Below are 20,779 nucleotides of genomic sequence, written 5' to 3' on the forward strand. Positions count from 1 at the left end.
ATACACACATACATACATTTATATATACACACACATACATATATATATACACACACACACATACATATATATATATTTATAATTCATGAAATACAGAACTGAATAACCACAAGAAAAAACTGTGGGTAATCTACCTGAAATCTTTCTGCCAGGATGTCAACCAATAGCTGTTCAGGCAACAGATTACTGATTCCTCCCTGAGGAGAAACCACACTCAAGTAGCTGGTTTATTATATTCAATTATTATCATTTTTATTTGTATTATATTATCCATTATATACAGATTTTAAAGAGAAATATGCCCTACAAAGATGTATCAAGTAGGTTCATACCCTCAATCTAGTAGAGGAATGTTTCAATTTACAAACATGGACTTCAATGTTTAGAGGTGAGCAGAGGAGAAGAAAATATACCAGAAAAAGGGTAAAGTGTGTATTTTCGGTCCCCCGAGGAGCCTTGGAGTCATTTCCACTGAAGCCATCCTCGATGGGTTTTGAAGGAACTTCCAAAGTACCTCGTGAAGCTGGAGCTGAATGTGGAGCTGGTTCTGATGCTTCTAGATTTGTTTCTGGTTCATATTCTGTGGACTGAGCTGAAAGCAGATACAGTATTTATATATACACCTTTGCCTACATTTACCAATGTTACTCAACAGAATGTTCTTTTACAGTTGTGTCCTGTCTGACTACAGAAGACTATGGAAAATAATTAATATCCTGTCCACCACTTCTAATCTCCTTCAACTCCCCAAGCAGAACACAAACCAATCCCAAACAAACATTTTCTTCTTACCGGCCTCCTCGGGCTTCTTCCCAGCATTACCGGCGGCAGCACAATCGTAGAGTTGTCTTGCAGTCTGGCTGATAGGTGAAGTTCCATTGACGAGCACCTCGGTAACCACGGCATCAACACTCAGGTGTGCCGCTCCGTAGTGGCGTGCCAGAGCTGCCACGCAGCTGCCGTTATCTAAAGGGGGGGAACACACACACAAAATTTCACAAATGTATTCTCATCAATCCCACGTTACTGGGTATTTAGACAGTATATAACATGTGAACTTGGAGGCAAGTTAGGAACATACATTTTTGGTGATCCCTTTGGATCTATATCACATATTTTGTTCTCTTCTGTGTTAACTTAAGAACAGGTAAACATGACAGGTATTGCAGGTGAAAAAAACATATTGCCTGGAATGATTTTAGACAAGGGTCTAATTAATTCAATATATCCAATTTAATTCAACTGTTCTTTGATCAATTAGTCGATGAACTGCTTCACCTGTCAGTGGTGCTCCATACACGATAATAGCAATGCCTCTGCGGTTGCGTGTAGCCAGACCCTCAGGCGACAGATCAACACGCATGTGGCGGGCTATCGCTCTGGAGACGGGGTTCATCTCAAGCTGCCCCAGTCCCACGGAGCTTCCCACTACCGTCATCTCCGAAACAACTGAAAGGACGAGTGTTACTTAGACACGCAGGGCCTGTGGACATTACAGTGAATTACACTCGCCGCAGACTACTTTCAAATGTTCAAATGTTGTACTCACGTACTTCAGCTGATTTCAAACTTAAAGAATGCATTTCTCCTTCCTTGTATGTGTCACCCATCTCAGCCCCTTCTTCATCCAGGCCTTGTTTCAGCCCTGCTGTACACAGGTAGTTTATACATTAACATTATATGCCGACACCTTTGGGTACATGACTTCAGTGCTTAAGGATCATGTGTGCCCTAAGCTACCATCGTCTTTCAGCTGCGAGCGCTGCTCCTGGTAGTACTCGAGCAGCTCCGGGGGAAGACTTTCTCCAGGGGATCTGGGGGGCAGCAGTAATATGCGGTTCTTGTCATAACCCTTAACCAAACGCAGGATCTACACAGGAGGAAGTGATGGGAAAGAGAAGGAAACCAGAACACATAAAAAGCAGTCATAAAACATAAAAAGCAACAGTTAGAAGAAAATTAAATGTTTTGAGGGACCAGTTAAGGAAATATGATAAAAGAAAGATCTCCAAGGGGCAAAGAGTGGTTGGAAAGAATAGGACGAAAACATGTTACTTCCTGCGGTGTAATGCATTGTGCAGAGGTACCTTTTCTTCTTTGAGATACTGTGTGTCTAATTCCAGGGAGTAGAACTCAACGGGGAAAGGGCAGGGGTTTCTGACGCTGACGTTGACCTCGGCGTCAGTAGCGAGAGGAAGGCATGGCCCGAGCTCCAGCACCGACGGGCAGAACTCCAGATGGGGCTCCTCCGCCCGCCCCCGGGCTGTAATGAACAGCTGCTGGCTGCTCTCAGCCACGCGGACATGTAGCTGCCTGTTGTAAGAACCCTGTAGAGACACGTGTGCAATAGGTCATCAATCTATGTAGTAATAATGTTGCTCTGCTATGTGTCATGCCAATCTCTAAAGTCAATTAAGCGCTTTACCCCCTCAGCAGGGGTGAACTTTATCTGGACATTGACCCGTTCACCGGGAGACAGCATGCCAGAGCTGGGAATCATCTTGAACACCACGGCAGGCGGTTGCTGCATCTCCAAGTCCTTTTTACGCTGTTAGAGAGCAAGAACACCAAATGCACCAAATCTTTTCCTAAAGCAGTTGTTGCCATAACTTAAAAACTGAAGATGTCCAAAAAATGAGAGATGTGATACCTTTTTGATAGGCTTTCCCTTCTCAGCTATACTCCATGTGCACGGCACAGACTCCTGATTAAACAGCTGTATCGTCCTCATCTGATGGGGAACAAAAACAACAGCAACAACCCGAAGGCATTCTTGTGTCAATTTGGCTACAACAGACTTTAGTCAAATCAATGTCGGATACTAGAAAAAATCTAAACTTCCAACGCTGTGTTCTCATTCAATCATAGAACCTGAAAAGCAACCTCAGCAGGGCTGCATAAAGGTATCTCTTGTCCCATATCATTACCTGACACATGCCACACTGCACAGTGTCAAACTGCAGGGTATCCGTTGAAATAGTGACGGCCGGCTCCGTCACCAAAGCACACAGCCGCACCTGGACCGTCGGGCCGCCTACGACCTGTAGATCCAAGTGGAGACAAAGAGGCCACAATGCTACCGACAAGGCAGACAACGAACCAAATGTGTCAAAGTTTCATCCTGAATCAGAAATAAGCCCATGTTTACCTGTATTGACATTACAACACTCGTATCCCCCATCTTCAGGTCGGCTGTCTGTGGGTCAAATTTGACCGTAAAAGTCTGTGTCTCTCCACAAGGCAGGTTTTTCACGCTTTGAAAGTCTGTACTGAATCCTTTGAAGAGGCAACACAATAGTGTTATTCATTTAAAATGTAGAATATTGAGAGCCCATAGAAGAGGGATTCATATCATATCATATCGCCGCATTGATAATGCAGCCCTCCCTTTGAGAAAATCCATCAATCCATTTCATAATTCATTGATATCCTTCTACTAACTTTGGGTTTGTCTTTTTTTCTCAAGCAAAATAATAAATCTGTAAACTTGTCTCTCCGACCTATTCAAATAATTTAACCTTCTACAAGTCTTTCAGTATTTCTAAATCTTTATTAAATATGGAATGTCATTAATTCAATAATAAATAAATATATACACAAATAATCAACTAAACTAATATTCCTATGAAATGAATGAAATAAATAAATGAGGGAATACGAATATCAATTAAATTAAATATTTGAGTCAATATAGTTCAAATAAAGTCACTCTAAAAAAGGAAATTATTTGTCTTTTATTTATTTTAGGCAGCTTTTATTTCATAGCGCAATATGCATTTATTTCAGGGGACTTAACATGAGATATTATATTCCTGTGAATGAGTTGAGAGCCACAGATTTAGACCAAACAAAAATGATCTAGCTGGCTGACTCGGCCTCTCTCCCTACAGACCGCTGAGACAATAGACAAACATTTTGAAGCTGACCTGAGTCCCAGGGCGGATTGACAAGTTATTTCTCAAATTTCATGTGGAATTTCTGTGTGTCCTCGAGCTCATTCAGTGCCCTTTTTCTGTCTGAAGTTTGTGAATGAGGATACCTGTTCCAGCTAGAGGTTTGACATTGGCCTTGAAGGACACAGCCACTGAACCAGTGTTCGTCACTTTTACACTGTGACTGCGGGGAATGGCTGGAATGACGTAACCGAAATCCAAAACATACTCTGGAAGCAGGAACCTAGGGCAGTGGAAAGAAGTACTTAAATACGACGATAACAAGCAACATCCATGTCAAAGGTTTGTTTACCTTGATACTACTACTCATACTATAGCTATATGATTATTGGATTCAATAGTTCAGGTTGTCATGATCATAACATGTGAAACAAGGGACTATTGAGTGGAATGGTATGAGTGAAAACAGCCGATGCACACATGAGATACAGGACAGCGCTTTATGCAAGAACCACAGAACAAAAACAGTCAGACTGTTATCATTCATTAACCCAAAGTTTTGATTACCCCAACACAGTTCTTCTTTCAGACCAATGAGTGGGCCATCTATTCAACCAAAGTCTGTATGTGTGTGTGTGTTTAAACATACTGGCTAAGTTTGTGCCACCTCCTGGAGGAACCTTGCAATTCTCTGAGCTCAAGCAGGCAGTCGGTCACAGCGAGGGCATTCTGTTTCACCATCATCCTCTCGATCTCCATGTGAAGCAGCTCTTTATACTGGAGGCAGCAGGCATAAGAGAGAAGGAAGAGGGATACCCGTTGAACACATGAAAGTGACTAAAAAAGTATGGCAGGGTTACGTAAGCACCAAACAGCACAGTCTCAGCGGTGAAAACAATAATTCAAGGTACCTCCTCGTCAAAGTGAATCACATGCCCCATGTTTGGAGCTCGCAATACAAGTAGATGCTATGATGGCAAAGAAAAGTGTCTCATAATCTGTTAAGATTCACCTGAAGAAAGATATCCTCACTTTTTACTCTGACTAGTAACTCCAGTGCCAATACTACTTCAGCTTGGGAGTCTTACACAGATTTAATACACAATGTTTAAGATTTCATTAAGGCCAACTGAGGTAATTAACTGCGCTATACTCCCTTTGCACAACTCTAAGGCCGGTTACACATCGACCCTGCGACGACATTACACCTGCAACAAGTCCTGGTGGTGTTTGGGTCGGCTTCTTCTCATTGACATCCTGTTTTCATGAAGAGGAAAGATTTCGTGCTTTAATCCAGGTTCCTACAAACGACACAGCCTCGAATTTTTTTATTTAAGCGTGGAATAAGGACAATTTGGTTTCTCGCTTTCTCGCCCTGTAGTACAGGATGGCTGATTTCTGATTCCGCTGATGGGTATGAAATTCTTTAGTGGCTGTGTTCTTGTGGGTAATAGAGTGGATCTGAGGTACTTTAACCGAAACAAATTCATTTGGAGGTGCATTGAATTGCTGTTCTCCCATGACGCGTCACAATTAAATATTAATCAATATTTATTATCAGTCTGAATGTCACAACCTGGCTCTTTGGGCCGGATTGGAGTTGCACTGTTTCAAGAGGTTTAACATGTTCTTTATTTAACATAAGACAACGAAAAATCAACAAACATTACAGATGGGATGTGAACGTCAGTATTATCAGTAGTGTAGGATGTGTATGAGGGTAGAGTGTAAAAGATGGGTGTTGTCAAGGGCATATAACTAAAAGAAAACTGAGTCAACACGGCTGCCCTACCACACCATGGACGTCTGCTGGAGAGACAAGAGAGAGCGAATTAATTAACACTGGGTTTTCTAATCCCAGGGCACCGGGCCCAAGTGCCTTCAATCACCAAACCTGCTGCCTCCACAGCAGGCGTCGCCGCGATGTCCACGTGTATATGCTGGCTTAAAAATTCATTCCTTGTCTAAATATAATAATGGATAAAATCATTTCGTCCTCCTCGTATTGGATTTCCACACCATCTGACAAACATTTAAGAAGTCTCTCTCTATCTGTCTGGACGTATTGTATATTGACTTCACACTGCAAAGTCAAGAGTTGCCTCTTAAGATTGGAAGGGAAGGGATGTGGTGGTAAATTCATGCTAAAGTGTTGAGGTCCTTATCTGTCCTATCCTTTGTCCCACATTTGACCACAACTTAGTGTTTTTCACCCAGCCTGCATGTTTACTAACCTTCCTATCATTTCAGATCCTCCCACATCAGCTCCTTACCTCACCTGGTTCTCCTTGCCCTTCTCACCTGCAACACATCCCCTTGTCAGCCAATCACTTTAATCCTGTCACATTCTGTTGCTCCCTGCCAGATTATCTTGTGTGTAAAACAAGTTTTCCAGAGTTTCTGTATTAGTCTGCTCTGACCGTACCTGCCTTTTGACCACGTATTCTCTGCCTGCCCCGTTTCAGATTGTCTGCCTGTCTGATTGCCATCCTGGTTCTGACCGTGCCGGTTTTCATCTACGGATTCTCTGCCTGCCCCTCTGGATTTTTTTGCCTACTGACGGATCCCCCGGTTTTCGACCTTGTCTGAACTTCCAGTAAAATCTATTTGTCTCGCCCATTGTTGTCGGAGTCGTGCTTTTGGGTTCCGTCCTGCACCGGTACCAAGACCCGTGACCTCCTTATAGAGTCCCTTATTCTGCCCGCGCTAAACAAAGCGCTGTATAGTCTATACAGACGGCTTAATAGAAACCTACATGATGCATAAAAGCAATGTTTAAAAAAACAATCTTGGTCACAAACTGTGAGTGGGGGGTTGGCCTTGGTTGTTTGTCTTTCATCGGACGCCGTTCCATTCATAAGCTCGACTCCCTCCACAGCGGTCCTGGCCTGCAGCACCAAATCACTGAAAGACTCCTCTGCTGCAAGGGAATCATTGTAAAGAAGAATTACATTTGTGCCAGTATTTGCTGCCAAACTGTCCATCGACCAGTTACCGGCATATGGAATGCCGTTTTAGTCAAAATTAAATAAATGAATAAATACATGAAATATGCATTTGAAATACATTATGAAATAAATAAATGAGGCAATAAATACATCAATATTAAATACATTTAATTATTTCATGGTAATTTTATTTCATAATGCCACTTTTCATTTCATGGTACCTTTATTTCATAATGCCACTTTTCATTTCATGGTAGCCTACTTTTATTTCATAATGCCACTTTTCATTTCCAGTCTTTTATTTCATAATGAAAAGTGGCATTATGAAATAAAAGTACCATGAAATGAAAAGTGGCATTATGAAATAAAAGTACCATGAAATGAAAAGTGGCATTATGAAATAAAAGTACCATGAAATAATTAAATGTATTTAATATTTATGTATTTATTGCCTCATTTATTTATTTCAAATGCATATTTCATGTATTTATGTATTTATTCATTTATTTAATTTTGACTAAAACGGCATTCCATACCGGCACGCAGTCGAAGAATGTCATCGCTTCATAATTTATCCTAGTCCTAGTCAACATATGTGGTATTAGTTAGAAATTCAAATGAATTCTATGGGAAGAAATGTGTTTTGTGAGGCAACAGTGACCTTTAACCACCACATTTTAATGGCTTTACCTACTAGGTGCTTATTTCATTTAGAAGAAACAAACTATGAAACCACATAATTACAACTTCTCCGTTACTGCTGATTACTGTCCCAATGCAGGGGGAACATTACATTCTAGTGACATTACCCCATAACTGCAGTTGGGCATATTGGGTTATGGGTATGCATACAATTGCAAGGCGGCAATAGGATTTTATGGCTAAAATAACATACTAGTAGATGAAAAACATATTTCCTTAGCTTGTTGAGTGAGGATATGGTCATGTTTCTGTGTATGAGAAAATGTCAATACTTACGCAGGTTTTGTGGCAAGTTAAGGCTGATCCTTGGGAACACTCCCTCTCCAGTCAGCGTAAGGACCTGTGGCAGTAGAAAAGCCACCTGCAGCTGAAGCTGCCTCTCAAACCTCTCGGGGGTGCCTGGGAGGTAGAGCACACGCAGACATCGCTCCGCACCGGGATCAATGTAACCCTGGCACACACAAAAGAAACTAGGTTAAAAAACAACAACAACAACAACAACCGTATCCATGATAAATGACCCTCCCACATCCGAAAGAGTCCAAAGATGACCTCACCGTAGCGGGGATGACCATGGGCCGGCCTGGTATGACATGTCTTTCCCCTTTTTGCTCATCCTCCAGGGCCTTCCTCTGTCCCCCTGCCTCCTCTTCTGCGTCCTCATCCTTCTTTTTAGGATGTATGATAAAGTTAAAGCCTATCTTGCCAGTATTGGTCAGGGTCACCTCAGCTTCCCCTTCGTGATCAAACGGCTGGATAAAAAGAGACAAGAAGCAATATTGGAAAAACTCTACCCAGTGTCTCTTTAGTGGAGTGGGTGTTCAGTAGCGATGATACAGTACAGTAATAACGCATGATGGCCTCCATTTAAACTGACAATTTTGTGTTAAAGAAGATATGGTTTTACTGTGAAATGAGCAGAATGGAACTTCTTACATGGCTGTTAAAAGTGTGACGGTGAGAAAGAGACAGAAAGAAAGGTAGACAATCATGAGGGTTGTCATGACCTGGCTCTTTGGGCCGTGACAGGATTGGAGTTGCACTGTTTCAAGAGATTTAACATAAGACAAAGAAAGATCAACAAACATTACAGATGGGATTTGAACGTCAGTATTATCAGTAGTGTAGGATGTGCATGAGGGTGGAGTGTAAAAGATGGGTGTTGTCAAGGGCATCTAACTAAACGGAAACAGGAGTTAACACGGCGGCTCCCCTACCACACCACCTGACGTCTGCCGAAGAGACAAGAGAGAGCGCGAATGAATGAACACTGGGTTTTCTAATCTCAGGGCACCGGGCCCAAGTGCCTTCGATCACCAAACCCAGCCCACAAACCTAAATCCCATTGGAAGGCTGCTGCCTCCACAGCAGGGGTCGCCACAATGTCCATGTGTAAATGAATCACACGCGTAACGCCAAAAATGGAAAAAAATTGTGTCAACGCCTTGACTATTGATCTTGCAGAAATCGAACACAAAGGATATACTGCAGGATATCTTGTTGTCTGGCACATCACAGACAGCAGATAAGCACAACCAGACTTTCAGGTTGGCAAAGGCCCCAGACAATCTACAATCGAGTGCTCAAATGGTTGACTGATCGCTGGAATGGGACAGAGAGGTGCTGGCTTGATTGACTGACTCGTCTTACCTGTAAGTTGACATGTATGACACGATTTTATGTAATTGGAGTCATCACGCATAACTTCGGCCAAAAGTAATATCGCAAAACGCGATCATATGTTTTTCTCACAGCCAAATGACCGGATTCGTCATGTGCAATCTTTAACACTTGTCAATTTTTCAGACACAACCATTTGAAACACTGGCCACCACAAGAGCCACATTTCCAACCTCACTTTCAGGCAAAATACTGGTCAACAAACCAGACAGACGGATCAACCTGCTGACTTTTAACCCACTCTGGCCGAGGGACGGATGGGGGAAGATCAGGTAAAGGAATCTTTCGTCTCGCTTTGCTCTCCACTAACGTCTGAAACAGTCTTCGCACGCTGCGCACGGCGCAGGCTGCAAACACACTTGGATATCTCTGACCACACTCATCACCATTAACTCTGGAGCAACCACAGGAGATGGCGGCACAGAAGGCCAGACTGCCCCACCAGCCAGGTCATTTCCTAGAATTATCTCCATGCCCACCCACTGCAACAATACCAGGTGACAATCAAGCACCATCTTGTGCCGCGGTACAGGTACCAAACCCATCCCCATACCTCAGAATAAAATACCCCGTTTCTGTTGCAGGTGAAAAAGGCAATGCTGATTCCAAAATGAAGGAATGCTTAGCACCTGTGTCTCTCAAAATCTTTATAGGCACACGCTCCTCACTTCCCACCAGAGAAACTACAGCATCAGCAATGAAAGGCTCAAAATCATCACTCTCTGGACCGACACATTCAAGACTTGGCCCCTGACCACTGGAACAGGCCAGAGCTGGAGCAGATGGATACGACTTTCGTTTATTCCTATTTCGTAGTACAGGGTACTGATCTTTCCAGTGGCCCGGGCCTTGACAATAATGACATATGCCCCCTCTGCCACCATCATCTCTCACATGTATGGCTTTAAATGCATGCGTGGGACGGGCTACTAAGGACTGGACCCTGAAACGAGCGCTCCCAAGGTTGTTACCTTCACGTCTATCACGGGTTGAGCACATCTCACCAAAAACACTTTTGTGCATCAACACAAAATTGTCCGCCAGCTCAGCCGCTCTAAGTGCAGTGGTTGCCTTCTGTTCACTTACATACATCGCAATACGCTGAGGAATCAAATTTTTAACACTATCAAATCACAAAGTCCATCAAAACTCTCAACATCCGCACCGGAACACCAACGGTTGAAATGGCACAACAAATCACGAGCAAATTCCACATTAGTTGTTCACCACTTTTCTCCCACTTCCTGAATTTCTGGCGGTAAGCCTCAGGGACCAACTCGTATGCTTTCAAGACAGCAGATTTGACCTTAGTATAATTCTTTAATCACCAAACCCAGCCCACAAACCTAAATCCCATTGGAAGGCTGCTGCCTCCACAGCAGGAGTCGCCACAGGGGTGATTCAAAAACTACCCAAAAAATTCAAGAACAGAGGGGGGGGGGAGAGACACACACAGCAAGAAAGAAAAGATAATAGAATAGAATAGAGCTGAACAGACAGGAAGCTCAATAATTGTTCTGCTGCATCGCTCATTTTGATTAAATCATAAATCATTACATTTTGTTTTTAATATGAAGGATAACTAGTCTGGATGGCTTTGGTAAAAGACCACCGTGTGAAAAACCATACTGAACATTTTTGATCCTGTCTTTGAGAAATCCGGAACCACATCTTTTTGATTGGTATGGCTTGTTAGGTAAACAAGGTAAAGGAGCCGTGCCTACATACCTGCAGACCAAAGTTAATATGTGTTGAGTCCAGGCTGTAGCTGATTAAAGAGGCCTCTCCTCGGAGTTGGACCTCATATGATGGCCCGTCTTCAACACGGCACTGTGCGACCACCTCTTTGCTCACATTTTCGTGGCCGTAGAAGCAGAAAACGACCTGCTGCTGCTCCCCGGGTTGCAGATGACCGAATAGCGGCAAGATATCAAACACCTAAAGGCACAGGAGGAAAAAAAACGATGAATTCTCATTTTTATTGACTGATTCTGCGGTTATTGTGCACTGACATTAAAGGGAGGGGTTGGTGTTAAGAGTTTTCTCTTCCGTGCGTCTCTTAGTACTCGGCCGCCTGCCTCTACATCATTGTATGTTGAGTTTGTTGCTTTTGGGCCTCCTTCCTGGCTGCTGGTCCACTCTCCTCACACAACTGTCTGCAGTCGGCTCATCCCTCCTCCCCATCTACACACCTCCCATCAAATCCCCTACCAGCAGAACATCTTCATCTCATTGCCAGATTCTTCTTCCCTGCACGCTATTTAGTCGTTTATTTCCACATGCAACAGGAAACAGAAATAAGGACACCATTGGAATATTTAGGTTTACAACAGTGAAATTGTCTATACAATAGACAACGAGTGGATTTGATTGCTCAAAGACAAATCAAGCAATTCATCAATAGTGAACATAATTACTCCAAATGACATACGCACTTGTGTTACAAGCCTCATGCATATATTATGAATTAGGAAAGTACAATGAAGGCTTCTTTGAATGTTCCATCATCTAATTACATCAATCAATTAAAAACGAGGAAGATATTATGCACGCTGAGAACAAACGGAAGTTTATAATGCAAAAATATGTGCGTGTTTGTGTCAGTTAATTTGCATGTTTTCTTTCTTCATAGCATTGCAGCATGCAGAACGACTGATGTTTCCACCTGCAGCAGGCGCTCTCCATACAAAATAACTGATTTGTTTAGCAGGCATTTGCTTACCTCTTGGACACCGACTGGGCCCCGTGAGCTGCTCCCCTCATCTGCACCAGGCCCGAGGCTGAGTGGATCCGAAAAGGCAAAAGAAGGCATTCTAGAGGAACTCCATCCTTCTTCTTCGGTCCCATTTTCTGGATTAGTCTGCTCCCCCTCTACCTCCACTACCTCTGCCTCTCTATGAGGACAAAAGGACAGCAAAATTCACCGGAAATAACCCCAAAAACATTCTCCAATGAACGACAAACCTCCCACTTCACACAAACTGCTGGGGTAAGAAAAAGAGGGATGGAAGCAGAGTGATAGCTGGCTTTATTTCTACAACCCAATGAAAGCAGCATGAAGAAGACTGAATATTAACCCATATAACTGTGTGTGTACTTTCACCGTGTGAACGGACCTGATGGCCCCGTGTTTCCGGTCAGCCAAGAAGACCCAGTGGTAGGACACGGGCAGCGGCGAGCAGTTGGTGATGGAGATCTCCCTGCGGGCCCCCGTAAGGTTGAGCACGCAGCCAAAGTCCACCGTGGTGTCAGAGAAGTGGAGGTTGGGGAAGTGGACCTCAGCGTACAGCTCCACCTTGTGTTGCTCTGGGTGTCCCTGGTAGTGTATCTCAAGGACCTAAAAAGATAGATATATATGTTGTGATGTCACGAGAGGCTGTGTCCCCATAAAATGCCTGTAACCAGAAACAGCTATGGCTCCATCTGCTGGTGGAGTTGAGAACTCCACCCCTCAATTCCCGACATTCCCGCCCACCTGAACCTGATCGGGGTCTGATGAGCCGAAGGGCTTTTAAGGGTTAGAGAGATAGTGAGGGAGGTGAGTGGGGTTTGAGGGACAAGCTGCAGGTTGGGGCGCTCCGAGAGGAAGGCTGGAGAGACCACCCTGGGAACTACTTACGGGACTTTGAAGGACGTACGGCTGGATTGGCCACTGATATCTGACCTTGGTGTCCTCGCACTCCTTGAACTGTCCCGCTGAGCTGGGGTAGCCTCTCATGGCGTCACAATGTTTAGATACTTTTATTTGATCACATTCAACATACATTGCATGATTATTGTATGAGCTTCTCCAGATCCTAGATGCACTATTCATGCAAACAACCCAAGGTGCTTCCACCGAGTGGTTGGAGGTCATATTTCACATATCATTACAGTAACCATAGTTTGATTGTTGAAAAGTCAACTTTTCAGGAGAACAATGAATACATCTTCATGATGTGTTTTGCGGAGTGTGTTTCCACAATCCATTAATAGTGAGAAGTTGCAGAATGAAAAGTACAATTCTTGGGGAAATAGAGTAGTAGTAGTATACATCAGCTTCCAAGGGAAATATTCTGGTAAAGAACCGCTAAATGTACTCACTCTGCAACACTGGGCCTGTGACCTCTTTACCAAAGCATTTATACCCATGATCAAAGCCTTTTTCCTCAGATTATTTGATTTGGAGGTAAAAATACCCAGTTTATTGAAGAGAAAAGACCCATTTAGAGAAACGGTGGTTCTGTATATTTCTTAAATATTGTTTTTAATCCATTGGGGGGCAAAAACTCCTTAAGCACAGCTCTCTGTACTGGGATAAGCTCTTCTATAAAGGTCACAATATGATCCGGTTGAAAAAAAAAAAAAAGAGAATTTGTTACCTCTTCCACGACTCGTGACACCTGATCCTGACAGTAAGTTGGATCGAAGCGCACCCACAACTCAGCCTGCTGCCCGTCACCTATAACCACGAACTGGGAAAAGACGCAAACTAGTTAAGATGTACAACAGAAATGTATTAAAGGAAACACGCTGACCTTGCAATAGTTTGAAAAAAACGTTTCTCATCTTTAGAGAATCTACTCTTATGCTTCACGTAAAATCATAACAATTACAATTAAAAAAAAACGTTAAAGCAGTTTGATAACCCCTTTATTGTTATCCTTCAATTAACACATTTAAAGGGGTCATTTTGAAGGTGTGTTGCATGTGGCACTTCTTTTAATATATAAAACTAGCCTAAGGATCAAGTTAATTAAAGGTAAATAACTAATCCTAAGAATATCCTAGTTATTTTCACATAGAACACAGAAGTGCTTTTGCCGGGCCAAAAGTCTATGTGCCACTAAAATCAATGGGTTTCTGCTCTTGGAGCATGAAGTGAAAAGCCAAAAAGGACGAGACGTGTACCTTAGTGGTAGCCGTGCTATGGGCTCCCGCGGCCTCACACAGATAGAAGGGCTCAACCAGGGAGAGCTCAACGGAAAGAGACAAAGACAACACATTCTCCAAGACGAGCTTCTCGTATAGCGGCCTTAGACTCTCTCCTGGGACCTGAGACATAGTTAAAATAGGGTACATTACAGTAATTGATATAGAAACAACAAATAACTAGTCACTAACATAATATAGTTTTGAACAGTATCCTGGAGTGATGATCTTTTGACCAACCTTCTCCAGGTGGAATTTCAGCTGCCTGGAGGAAATGCGTAGCATGGGAGCCACAAAGCGACAGGTGAGATCCACGGACATGATGAGCTCTTTACAGCCCTGTCGACCCACAATGCCGTGGCACAGCAGGCGCTCCTGAACAACCTGGGTGAAGAAAAGAACATAAGAACTGTACATATAAAATCAGAGCTTATGTTTATTCCCTATGGGCCTCCGAGCTAACGGTCTCACCTTGGGGGAGTCTGAAGATCCCGTTAGCACCATGTCGACCGACCTACCGGGAGGGAGCTCCACGTGGGAAGGCCTGAGGCTGAACACCGGCCTCTCTTCGCCGGAGGAGGGCAAAGACTCACCGATAAAGCCCTCCTTCTGGCTGGGAGCACGGAGGGAGGGCAGGACGGTCCGGCCACCTTTTGGAGTTTTTCCGGAGAACAGAAAGCCGTCAGTCCTCCAGTACAACCGGTGCGTTCGCTTACCCTGGTTTGTCAGCTTGAAGGGGTACTGGCATGATGCATGGCTTATGGGACACACAGAAGACAGCAAGGAAGTGAGGCATCCTGTCAGCACTACATTTTCAGGTGTAAATTCACCGTATTGTTATTGTTGAGCTCATTCTACCTTAAATATGTGCCTAGATCAAGGTTGGGAGCGAAAGGTCTGTCACTGACAATTGTGGTGCCTGTGCCGGTAGCGGACAGAAAGACAGTGTGCACGTGGCTGTTCTGAATAGATACTTCCATCTTGGCCTGGAAGTGAAGCGTGTCCTTCAGGTGAGCCACTACTCTCAGCTCCAGCTGGCTCTCGGGTGGCACTTCCCCCTCGCTGGGCTCGACCCGGCCAAACGTCCCGCCGTGGCTCCGAGGAACCTGAGACACAATCACAGTTTCTTTACGGCGTGAATGCGGTGAGATAAAGCCTCTGCTCTGACAGGATGCGAGGGATGAAAATATCTTCCCTCTTAACCATGCTGCACACGCCACTGAGGCCTATCTCACGACAGGAAAAGATAGATGCGTATAATCCACAGCTACATAATCGCATCAATATCTCTGTGTCTCTTTGATAATCATGAAACAGGGATTGCTCAATGCTACGTCCTCATTATATTTCCTGGCTCTGTGGGCAATTGTATTTAAGAGTAAAGTCCAACATAATAACAAAACAGATGTGAATCTAACGTTCACCTCTGCTCCTTTTACAAACCCTCCACTGTGCTCACTGTACTGCGTGAGTCCGTCACAGTCAATTTATACAGTGACTTTGTTTGAATGGCTGAAACAACTTTAATTGGGATGTCAAAAATGAGAACAAGGAATCTAGCCACTGAAGGCTTGACAGTTATGTATTAAATCCATTAAATCCAGAGCAAAACCCCTTAAAATAATGGAACATTCAACAGCTACATCTGAAGCCACGTAAAGTTACATTGATTGCATGTATTTCAATGTGTGTTGTAAGTGTTTTATAAGTGAATATATTTTTAATCACGGTTATATGCGTGCTCAGAGGCGTGTCTGTGCCGTGGTGTGTGTACCATGCGAGCAGTGAAGTGAGCTGAAATAGGAGACTGGTTTGACAGGTGCAGGGATCTGGTGATGTCCGTTAGAACCGGGATTGCGCCAAAGTCCAGCTGTTGGCTGTGAACATGAACTATTGGTCCCTGTCCAATACATGACAAGACCACCTCCTAGAGCAGAACGGAACCAAACACAGGCGGATTAGAGAACAGAATTAACCGAGCAGTTCAGGGAAAGACACTCACAATTCTACCCACGTAGTGCAGAAACAGTGATTCACACTCCAAAGCACACAAACTAACCAACGGACCTGGGGCTGGAAGCTGCCAAACACAGCGATGCGTAGAGTGTGCTGCTGCCTTCCAACGGCCTTGGCCAGCAGAAACACAGGAAGCTCCTCTGAACTGTGAGGGCGAATCATTCCGGTGGGAGTGGAACTGCCAAAGAGCAGTGATGGACTCTCCTCGTATTCCTGAAAAGGACAGAACGAAGCGTACTGACATCATCTATTGTAGATCTGAAGCAAAAAGAGAAAGAAAGTCTTGGAAGTCACATATTCGTCCTTCAGCACGTTGCAGTTCCGTGGAGTCATGATCAGATAATTTTGACTAAATATAATCTTAATTCCATTTAGTTATAAATCTTAATGTTCAGTGAAAATTACATGAAATTGTATTAATTAAAGCGATAGTAATAGGAAGGAATTGCGTCCACTTGCTTTCTTGAGAGTTGGAGGAGAAGATCGACACAACTCCGGTGTTAGTGTGTTAAACGTGATAATTTTTTTGGACAGTCTAATTTTTGTCTCGGACATCCATAGAAATCTCATTTTGAACTACAGCATCTGTAGCAAGAATAGCCAGTTGTGCTTTAGAACTGTGACAGTTTATCTTGCCGTAATTATTCCTTGTGTTCCTACTCCCATTAAGAAGAACCCTTCCCAATACACCGTCAATGTAAGCGATGAAAGTCCACAGCAGTCATTTCAAGCTACAATGCACTTTGACGTTCAGCAGAAGCTTAAAAACTGTTTTAGGATTTTGGCCTTGTCTAATCATGTGGACACTGTTGAAGGTTACTGTGTCTCATCCAACTTTCCAAAACAGTACAGTTAGCATAAGTCCTAAAATGTTTTGCTATTCCTTTAAGCTGTTGTTTTGTAGTTATGCCGCTCACCTCTAACACATTATTATAATGAGCTGGAAATGAGACATTGTCTTTAATATTCATGCATCCTCAGGACACTATTTGTTGCAATGATCTACTCAACCTGGTCAAGCACTCCATAGCAGGCAGGTAGAGGACCGGTGTTAGTCAGCTGCACCTTCTGTTCGTAGCGGTGATTGAGAAAACATCTCTGAAAGTTCAACACCGGGGTCTTCACCTCAATATTAGGAACAACACACCTATCAGAGATAGATAAACAGAGAGCGGGTAAGAGGAGGGACAATCTGTGTCTGATTCATAACCGACTGAACAGTATTTGGATTATTGGAAGAGATTGTTGGAAACGGGCCTGTACACAGCTCTCAGAGGAGGGCAATGTTGACCGATGTATCTATTAAGTCTCTCAAGGACATGTAATTGCATTACATCATACCAAAACGTCAGTCCATCAATTAGAACTGATTAATTCATTTACAATTACGATGAATAGTGTGAGGAAATCAGATTATCGTTTCCCTATTCTGAGCAACAGTGGAGGTTAACAATAGACCTCTTTTAAAAATCCTGAGAACTCGTTAATGAATTAAAATTGTATTATATTTTTAGTCATTTTGACAAGACAGTCACTTGATAACCATAACTTCAATTTATTATTGTGTTATCGGAAACGTATTCACACATTGATTTCTTTCCATGACCAAATGAATACATCTCATAATTTTCATTTTCTCTTATCTTAAACCACTCCAGAGTGTACATTTGCATTTCACATTAGATTCAACGTTTTGAATGGGTTACGATCAGAGCATTCAGACCGTCAGGCTACTTAATGTGGCTCAAAGGTTTACCCCAAATAAATGTGATATATGTCTGCGTGCACATCAAACAGCGTGCGTATGCTCATATGTGTAAATGTGTCTGACCTTGCTTTGATAGGCAGAGTCACAATCTCCTTTCCGACACCTTCAACATCCACCACCAGCGCCATCCTATACGTCTTGACTGTGTTGGAGCACAGCGTCACCTATACACGTAATACACACATATAGTATAAGACCAAACAAGGTTGAAAACATGCAGGGAAAAACGACTGTGTACACAATTTTAGTGAGTGGGTTTTAGTTAATTACTAGAGTTTGTAATAAAAGCAACTAGTATACTTGTTGAGTCCATGCAAAAGTTTTGTAAATGTTGAACTTTGTTCAGTCAACTATGGTGAAACTTACGGCAAACTGCTATAAATACAAATATTAGCAGAGGTTAAAATCAAAATCACTTAGCAGATCCTATCTACATTCTGAAGTCTGCTTCAACAATATATATTTTTGAAAGGCACGTGCACTGACATTTTGGGGGGCAGGTGCTCAAACCAAAACAAAAGGGCACCCATTGCCAAAGTGCATTAAACATTAAAGCAGCAAACATTAAAATACAGTAGGATATTTTCAACTTACATATTTAATTTGTTAACAAAATAACTCAAATTTAATAGAATCTCATTCATTCACATCACTCACAGGGTCCACCTGAATTGTCCTTTTTAGTTAAAAGGTGTCCTAAAGCAGATGCGAAAGCTCGCATTGCCGGACACCGAGCATTTGCGGCGTTTCGGGTCTTTTTCCGGTGATCGCCACCAAGGTAAAAACTGAAATGACAGGGGGCTTGTGAGCGCCGCGGAGCATGCCGAGGTGATTCTCACAAGAACTCAAATAAATGCCGGTCAGATTTTAAAACACATTTGGGGGGAATTGATGACAGAGAGAGTAATTTTTATTCTATATTGATTAATATAGAAAAAGTTGGGCTCCATTAGAAGAGGCACTTTTCTCATCCAGGGCAAACGGGCTGGTGCTTGAGCACCACTAGGGGTCTATCTGTGCACGTGCCTGCTTTTTGACATATGTAAGTATTTGTACCTACTGGATTTTATCAATTTGGGGGATGCATTGGTTATCTCATTTGCTGCTAAACTTCATGATTTTAGGGTGAAAATATGGGCCTATTTTGCTATATGTATCGTCATACATCTTTTCAAATACCTTTAATTCATCTATGCTGTGAAGTTAAAAAATAACTTTAAATTTGCCCCCCCCCATTTGGTAATTTACTGTACCTTAATGGTGACATCTGACATGGCGTCAACGCAGCCTGCAGCAGGTGTGACGGTGAACTCCACAGGGCTGGCATGAAGGTCTCCGGCAGCACTGCCTCCCCAATCCTTCAAGGACACTTGTCTGGCACTAGTTATACTGGGAGACCCCGACCCGTCTCCCAGGACACGCAGGGCAAAGGTTATTGGCACGAAGGAGGTGTTGAAAAGCTTGCACATCAATGTCAGTGGGAAACCTGCCAATAGAGACAGACGACACAGATGGAAAGAAAGATTTTCTGGATTATAATATATGTATGTATATATATATATATATATATATATATATATATATATATATATATATATATATAACAAAGAAAATATAATTTAATAACTTACCAAAGCCTACATCTTCAAAGTTGAGTTCTGTCAAATTGAAGTGGCATGTGGGAGCAATGACACAGCCACTGAAAAAAAGAAGACTAAAACATGAGCCATGACAAACCTTCGTAATGTGATAGTTAGACTACCAACATTTTTAAGTTTTTATATTTGCTTGGACACGTCGCAATGTTCCGTCCTCGCTGCACTCGCTAACTTCACCTGAAAGTCACTGTGAGTGGTTGCGGCCCTCCGGTTACAGTTAGCAGCAAGTCCTCGGTGAAAGTTCCCAAAGTGTGACCGCAGAAGATGACGTCCACCTTCTGGCAGGCCCCGGAGGGAATGACGCCTTCCTCGGGACAGAAGGAGAAACAGCGGCCAAATGTGGTGTCACGGCTCAACAGCCTGAAAGGAGCATCAATCAGTCCTCTGTTGCGAACCTGCAACTGGACAAAAAAGGAGAATCCACTGATTAGATTCTCAATGATGTTTTTTTTGTAGGAGCCCCACTGTTAATAAAGTAATAAACCTGCGCTGCATTTAGCAGGAAACATTTGGTGACTCTATTCCAGTACTAAATAAAGATTGTTCACGAGTTGTTTTTGTGTTAGAAGATGTAATATTTAACAAGTAACAAATATACATCTGTAACGTGGGGATCCTTTGGGGCTTTGGTAATCAACTTTATTTTGTATTTTTAGCACAGTGTCAATCCACCTCCAGCCTCCTCGCCTGGCTGAGTCTCTCTCGCTGTCGCTGGATCTCCACTACTGAAATACAGGCACAAACACATGTTGATTTCCTGATTATGCCTCCACCTGGCACCGTTCCCTGAGCCACTCCCCTCTCCGTCCCCTCTGCAGCTGAGCCAAACCACGCCCGCCTCCACAACATCCCAAAAGTATATGTATATGAACATAAACTGAACAACAAAGAGTGAAGTGCAAATGGTGCAAACTTTGGCATTAGCTTTCTTACTTCATAATAGTCTTTGTCTCCAATGACTACGTTCTGCATGTCCATCAGGTCGTAGTTGAACTGGACATTGGGTCCAATGCCCTCGGCCATTATTGTGAGAGGCAACCGAGCTTCACGGCCTGGGTGGAGACAGAGGAGAGATCAGGGAGAGTTTCACAACACAGTTAAAGACAGAGAAACCCCAAATATGTATATCGGGATTTTATTCAAGTCAGAGGGAATATTTTTTTTTATGTCATACTTTCACTGCAGCTCCTTTCTACTTTCTCT

General features: G+C 43.0%; 1 protein-coding gene across 4 annotated transcripts in view; it reads right to left on the bottom strand.

The window, feature by feature from the left end:
• hydin (HYDIN axonemal central pair apparatus protein) overlaps positions 1-20,779 on the bottom strand; it is a 32,468-nt gene that overhangs the window by 3,790 nt on the left and 7,899 nt on the right. For 2 of the 4 annotated variants that reach the window (XM_078099381.1, XM_078099382.1), the window contains exons 11-42: positions 20,510-20,628; positions 19,754-19,977; positions 19,550-19,617; positions 19,172-19,404; positions 17,982-18,082; positions 17,162-17,297; positions 16,202-16,363; positions 15,909-16,061; positions 14,993-15,240; positions 14,606-14,891; positions 14,375-14,518; positions 14,114-14,257; positions 13,585-13,677; positions 12,340-12,560; positions 11,946-12,117; positions 10,952-11,161; positions 8,101-8,295; positions 7,820-7,994; positions 6,695-6,813; positions 4,543-4,670; positions 4,040-4,176; positions 3,149-3,276; positions 2,928-3,041; positions 2,651-2,731; positions 2,426-2,548; positions 2,088-2,327; positions 1,741-1,870; positions 1,550-1,645; positions 1,279-1,449; positions 793-966; positions 414-592; positions 135-197 (exon numbers count right to left, since the gene is read on the bottom strand). In XM_078099381.1, coding sequence (XP_077955507.1) covers positions 135-197; positions 414-592; positions 793-966; positions 1,279-1,449; positions 1,550-1,645; positions 1,741-1,870; positions 2,088-2,327; positions 2,426-2,548; positions 2,651-2,731; positions 2,928-3,041; positions 3,149-3,276; positions 4,040-4,176; positions 4,543-4,670; positions 6,695-6,813; positions 7,820-7,994; positions 8,101-8,295; positions 10,952-11,161; positions 11,946-12,117; positions 12,340-12,560; positions 13,585-13,677; positions 14,114-14,257; positions 14,375-14,518; positions 14,606-14,891; positions 14,993-15,240; positions 15,909-16,061; positions 16,202-16,363; positions 17,162-17,297; positions 17,982-18,082; positions 19,172-19,404; positions 19,550-19,617; positions 19,754-19,977; positions 20,510-20,628 — 4,967 coding nt within the window. Of the gene's footprint in view, positions 1-134; positions 198-413; positions 593-792; positions 967-1,278; positions 1,450-1,549; positions 1,649-1,740; positions 1,871-2,087; positions 2,328-2,425; positions 2,549-2,650; positions 2,732-2,927; positions 3,042-3,148; positions 3,277-4,039; positions 4,177-4,542; positions 4,671-6,694; positions 6,814-7,819; positions 7,995-8,100; positions 8,296-10,951; positions 11,162-11,945; positions 12,118-12,339; positions 12,561-13,584; positions 13,678-14,113; positions 14,258-14,374; positions 14,519-14,605; positions 14,892-14,992; positions 15,241-15,908; positions 16,062-16,201; positions 16,364-17,161; positions 17,298-17,981; positions 18,083-19,171; positions 19,405-19,549; positions 19,618-19,753; positions 19,978-20,509; positions 20,629-20,779 lie in introns of all 4 variants that reach the window. The other 2 variants (XM_078099380.1, XM_040172225.2) reach the window with 1 other exon arrangement.

The sequence above is a fragment of the Gasterosteus aculeatus genome, chromosome 3 (genome assembly GCF_964276395.1).
Source record: "Gasterosteus aculeatus chromosome 3, fGasAcu3.hap1.1, whole genome shotgun sequence".
NCBI classification, from domain to species: Eukaryota; Metazoa; Chordata; class Actinopteri; order Perciformes; family Gasterosteidae; genus Gasterosteus; species Gasterosteus aculeatus.